Source organism: Cebus imitator, unplaced genomic scaffold (genome assembly GCF_001604975.1).
Source record: "Cebus imitator isolate Cc_AM_T3 unplaced genomic scaffold, Cebus_imitator-1.0 Scaffold94, whole genome shotgun sequence".
Classification (NCBI taxonomy): Eukaryota; Metazoa; Chordata; class Mammalia; order Primates; family Cebidae; genus Cebus; species Cebus imitator.
In genome coordinates, this window is record NW_016107409.1 from 1517112 (window position 1) to 1522553 (window position 5442).

The 5442-nt window shown below is 42.0% G+C and overlaps 1 protein-coding gene across 10 annotated transcripts in view; it reads left to right on the forward strand.

The window, feature by feature from the left end:
- Positions 1-5442, forward strand: part of RCBTB1 (RCC1 and BTB domain containing protein 1) — a 52247-nt gene that overhangs the window by 16449 nt on the left and 30356 nt on the right. For 5 of the 10 annotated variants that reach the window (XM_017535894.2, XM_017535895.2, XM_017535897.2 and 2 more), the window contains 2 exons: positions 880-1046; positions 1427-1577. In XM_017535894.2, the coding sequence (XP_017391383.1) occupies positions 921-1046; positions 1427-1577 (277 nt within the window). In that variant the 5' untranslated portion in view covers positions 880-920. Of the gene's footprint in view, positions 1-744; positions 765-876; positions 1047-1426; positions 1578-5442 lie in introns of those variants that run through there. The other 5 variants (XM_037741092.1, XM_037741097.1, XM_037741096.1 and 2 more) reach the window with 2 other exon arrangements.

A 5442-nucleotide genomic window follows, 5' to 3' on the forward strand; every position in this document is an offset into this window, starting at 1 on the left:
CCTCCTGAGTAGCTGGGATTACAGGCACGCGCCACCATGCCCAGCTAATGTTTTGTATTTTTAGTAGAGACGGGGTTTCACCATGTTGACCAGGTTGGTCTCGATCTCTTGACCTCGTGATCTACCTGCCTTGGCCTCCCAAAGTGCTGGGATTACAGGCTTGAGCCACCGCGCCCAGCGAGACTTACTTTCTTATCCCCTTTTGTCCATTTGAAACAAAAGTTTTTTTCCCATGTTCATGTATTACTCCCCCCTTAAATCCTTTACTTGTCTTCACCAGTAGCTCCCACTCCGCCTGCACGCACACTTGTCAAGACATTTGAATGTTACTCGAGTTGTCTGGCTATGCAGTGACAGTGAATAGCCTGATTTGATGGTGTTTAATCCTTATTGAATCTGTGATATGATACCTGGGGCTGAAGCCTTGTCATCCAAGTTGGTCCTGGTGGGAAGAATATCTCTGGTGGGTGGGGATGAGGCTTTGGCTAAGCATGCTGCAGCCCCAGGCACCCTCTGTGTGTGTTATTGGAGGTGCTGGAGCCAGAAAGAACTCGGTTTTGACCTGCTGCTTTGACTGTTTTTAGAGGTCTAAGAAGAGGGTGAGTGGGAAGCACATGTGGAACAGATAAGCACTGACGAGGAAGTGGGCAAGACAGACAGCTAGTTCTTGCATGCTCTTCTCTTGTAGGAAAAGGCGCAGATTTAAAGGTGGAGGAAGGATTGCATGCATTGCTGGGGAAAGTGAGTGATCCATGTAACCAAAGGTAGTTCATTTATTCTAGAATCAGCTTTTGTTAGCATTTATTAACAGGTCTTTACTTAAAAGTTAGCTCAGTGGCTATTTAATTTTTTTCTGGAATCCTTTGTTTGTTCCAGCAGAGATGTCAGCTTATTTATAGGAATTGCTTGAAGCCAGAGTCATGGTGGATGTGGGAAAGTGGCCCATCTTCACTCTGCTCTCCCCTCAAGAGATTGCTTCTATTCGGAAGGCATGCGTCTTCGGCACCTCAGCCAATGAAGCACTGTACGTTACTGACAATGATGAGGTAAGAGTCTCTTAAAACCTAGAGTTTAGTTTTAGAGCTTATTTGGGGATTAGTATTCAAAGTGTGCAGTTCAAAGATGGAGAAAAGGCAGGGGATAAATAAAGAGATCCTGAAGTTCAGGAAGACTATTGCTTTAACAGTTTCTCTTTTTTTAGTTTCTTGACTTAATATCCCTCTACTCCATACCACTCTGAGTTTCATAATATAGACAAACATTCTATGTCAGCAGAGGTTGAATTTTTCTTAACAGCCATATCAGTGTCTTTTTCACCTCCTGAGCTCTCTAGTTGAACTTGAAATGTCTTATTTTCAGAGCAGGGAAGGGAGTTTTTAATACAGCTTTTAGCCAAAAGACTCAGAAAAAGCCATCTGTTTTCTAGGTCTTTGTATTTGGACTGAACTATAGTAACTGTCTAGGAACTGGAGATAACCAGAGTACACTTGTACCCAAAAAGCTGGAAGGCTTATGTGGAAAGAAGATTAAAAGCCTCAGTTACGGGAGTGGACCACATGTTCTTCTCAGCACCGAAGGTAAGGCGGGAACCCATCTAACTTTTCAGTTTGTAAGAAATTGAGCGGTTAATTCTAAGTGCAGGGGAGATAGGGCTATACCAAATAACTAATTTTGGATTGTTTGTTTCTTAATTTCTGAGGAGAAGTACATAAAGCAGGTAAAAGTTAAACATTTCAGGCTAACTCTGGAACGTCTTGCAAATGAGGCAAACTTGTGAGGTTTTCAACTGCTTCCATAAAGCTGTGCAAGATTAGATATAGCAAATGAACTGGTCCTTCCAGCCTAATTTTTCAGTGGATTTGTGGTTGCAAGGTAACTTTCAGGGTTCCTTTGATAGATTTTTCTAAACACAGATGCTTTCCTTTCTTTGTGTAGTTCTTGCCTCTTGAATCGGGAAATCTTAGTCTATTCCCTGGCATTCATGTAGCTGCTATATTGAAAGAACTGGGGATGCAGGTTGATACGTTCTTGTCCTTTATTCTCTGCTTCTTCAAGATCACTAAAGGAGAGTAGACATTTTGTATATGTGTGTGATTTATCTGTACTGTGGGCACCCAGCACTCTGAAAATTCATTATCTATAACCTAAATGCTTCCTTTTATACTTTAGACACATTAACTGTTGCTCTCTTTCTCCAAAGTCCTCAGCTTTTTGTTAGATAATTGTCTAGGTGGCATTTGGGAGACGATTTGCATCCCTGCCTTTCTTTGTCTAGACTGAGGAATCACAGCTTCATAGGTTGCTGTCATAGGTCTTAGTATCTAGCTTTCTAATTGTCTGTAGCTCTTAACTGAATCTACTCCAAGTTCTCTGCATGTTTCTGAAGAGAGCTGTGAAAGCCAAATCTGAGCATCATCATCTGGTATGAATATAACTGGAGTTGAGCATAATGAGGTGATCATCTCACTTTTGCCTTGTGTAATCATGCCTTCTGGCATCACACTAGTTCTTTCTTCCTTCTTTTTTTTTTCTTTTGAGACAGAATCTAGCTGTATCACTCAGGCTGGAGTGCAATGGCACGATCTTGGCTCACTGCAACCTCCACTTCCTGGATTCAAGCAATTCTTGGGCCTCAGCCTCCTGAGTACAATTAGAGGCATATGCCACCATGCCTGACTGGTTTTTATATTTTTAGTAGAGACGGGTTTTAAGCATGTTCCTGGCCTCAGGTGATCCACCCACCTCGGCCTCTCAAAGTGTTGGGATTACAGGTGCAAGTCACCATGCCGGCAACTTTTGTTATTTTGTATGTGACTCTTTTTTCCCTCTTTGGAAGCTTCAAGGATTTTTTTTGTAAAGTATTGTGACATAATCATGATTCTATACTCTGGTGTAATTTTTAATTTATTGTGTTGGTCACTTCTGGATATTTATTTCTAGAAAATTTTCTTGTAATATTTCATGGATAATTTCTCTTGTTGGCTGTGTGTGGTGGCCCATGCCTAGAATCCCAGCACTTTGGGAGAATGAGGCAGGACATTTGCTCCAAGCCAGTAGTTCAAGACCAGCCTGGTCAACATAGTGAGGCCATATCTCTTTTTAAAAACAAAAGCAAAAAAAGCTGGGCATGGTGGCGTGCACCTGTAGTCCCAGCTACTCAGGAGGCTGAGGCAGGAGGATCACTCGAGCCTAGGAGTTCAAGGTTGCAGTGAGCTATGATTGCCCCATTGTACTCCAGCCTGGGTGACACAGTGAGACCCCATCTCTAAAAAACACAAATTTTCTTCTTTGTTTTCTCCTTTATGGATTTTTTTTCTTAGAAGTTAGAGATTTTGGAGTGACCTTCCTATTTTTTTTTTTTTTTTTTTGAGACAGAGTCTCTCTGTGCCATCCAGGCTGGAGTGTAGTGGTGCAGTCTTGGGTCACTGTAGCCTCATTGTGTGAGCAGGTGGATCACACCTTAACCTCCTGGGCTCAAGCAATTCTCCCACCTCAGCCTCCCAAAGTGCTTGGATTACAGGTGTGAGCCACTGTGCCTGGCCTGATCTTCCTGATTTTTAAAAAATGTTCTCTCCCATCTATGTTCTGGGAAATTTCTTCAATTTAAATTTCTTCAATTTTATCTTGCAGCTCTTATGTCATATATTTAACATTTCCATTGTTTTATTTCCAAGTGTTCTTTATTGTTCTTTAAATGTTCCTTTCCAGAACTTGTTGCTATTGTTTCATGAACTCAGTATCTTCTCTTTGAGATTATTTAGAATTACAGGTTATTTTTAAAATTTTTTTTTTTTTTTTTTTGAGACAGAGTCTTGCTCTTTTTCCCAGGCTGAAGTGCAGAGGCATGATCCCAGCTTACTGCAACTTCTGCGTCCTGGGTTCAAGCAATTCTTGTGCCTCAGCCTCCTGAGTAGCTGGGATTACATGTGCACGCCACCATGCCTGGCTGATTCTTGCATTATTGTTTTTTGAGACAGAATCTCACTCTGTTACCCAGGCTGGAGTGCAGTGGCGTGATCCTGGGGCTCACTGCAACCTCCGCCTCCCAGGTTCAAGTGAGTCTCCTGCCTCAGTCTCCTGAGTAGGTGGGACTATAGGCGCCTGCCATCAGGCCCAGCTAATTTTTGTATCTTGAGTAGAGATGGAGTTTCACCATATTGGCCAGGCTGGTCTCAAACTCCTGACCTTGTGATCTGCCTACCCCAGCCTCCCAAAGTACAGGGATTATGGGCATGAGTCACCACACCCGGCCTAATTTTTTTTTTTTTTTTTTTAAGTATAAATGGGGTTTCACTATGTTGGCCAGTCTGGTCTTGAACTCCTGACCTCAAGCAATTCACCTGCCTTGGCCTCCCAAAGTACTGGGATTATAGGTGTGAAACATCACGTGCCCAACCTCATAGAAATTTGTTATAGGTTTTAATAACTGATAGAATTAGCAACTTTTTTTTTTGTAGGTTTTTCCTGTTTATTCTTGTTTTTTTATTCTTCTCATTAAACTTTCTAATCAGCTTGTCTACCTCTGGAAAGTAATTTGAAGCTTTTATTGCTATTTAAACTTCATAAATTTATGTAGGAAAAACTAGAATCTTTATGATATTGAATTTTTCTGTTCAAGAACAAGATATGCATTTCTCTAAGTCTATTTTTCTGTTTTCAGGTATTAAAGCACTCATTAGTTTGAACATTTCTTTCACCTGCTGTAAGTTTAGCATAATATGATGGATCATATTTTTTGTGTTTTATACTCTTTCTTTCGGTCTTAAGCCTCATCTTTCTCAGGATGAAATTTCCCATTGATGGTTTCTGTCATAATTTCCGTAGGAGGAATGCCTCTCGTGAGCCACATGTCAGGCTCTCTAGTCTTGTACCTGGAAGAGGAGTCTGAATTTGTGTGGGCTGTCTTCGTTCTAGAGTAGATAAATAGAAGTCTCTTTCCCCTGGTTGCCTGTGGACTACTGTGAGTGACCTCCAGTTTAACCACAACACTTGGATTTCTGCTGTCTCCCGAGAGTGTTGTTGCCAGGCAGATTGCCCTTAATAGGTCAGGATGTTTTATTACCATGGGAAAGACAAGAGGAGAATGCATAACTCTGGAAGCACTGCCCTTGGCACTCAGGCGTGCTGTGGGAAGAAATGCCTGAAATGATGGTGCTTCTAGAGATAACATAAGAAAAGTTGTCTCCATTGGAATCCTAGAAAAGATAAAATCATTATAAAAAAAAATTCAGGCCGGGCGCGGTGGCTCAAGCCTGTAATCCCAGCACTTTGGGAGGCCGAGGCGGGTGGATCACAAGGTCAAGAGATCAAGACCATCCTCGTCAACATGGTGAAACCCCGTCTCTACTAAAAATACAAAAAATTAGCTGGGTATGGTGGCGCATGCCTGTAGTCCCAGCTACTCAGGAGGCTGAGGCAGGAGAATTGCCTGAACCCAGGAGG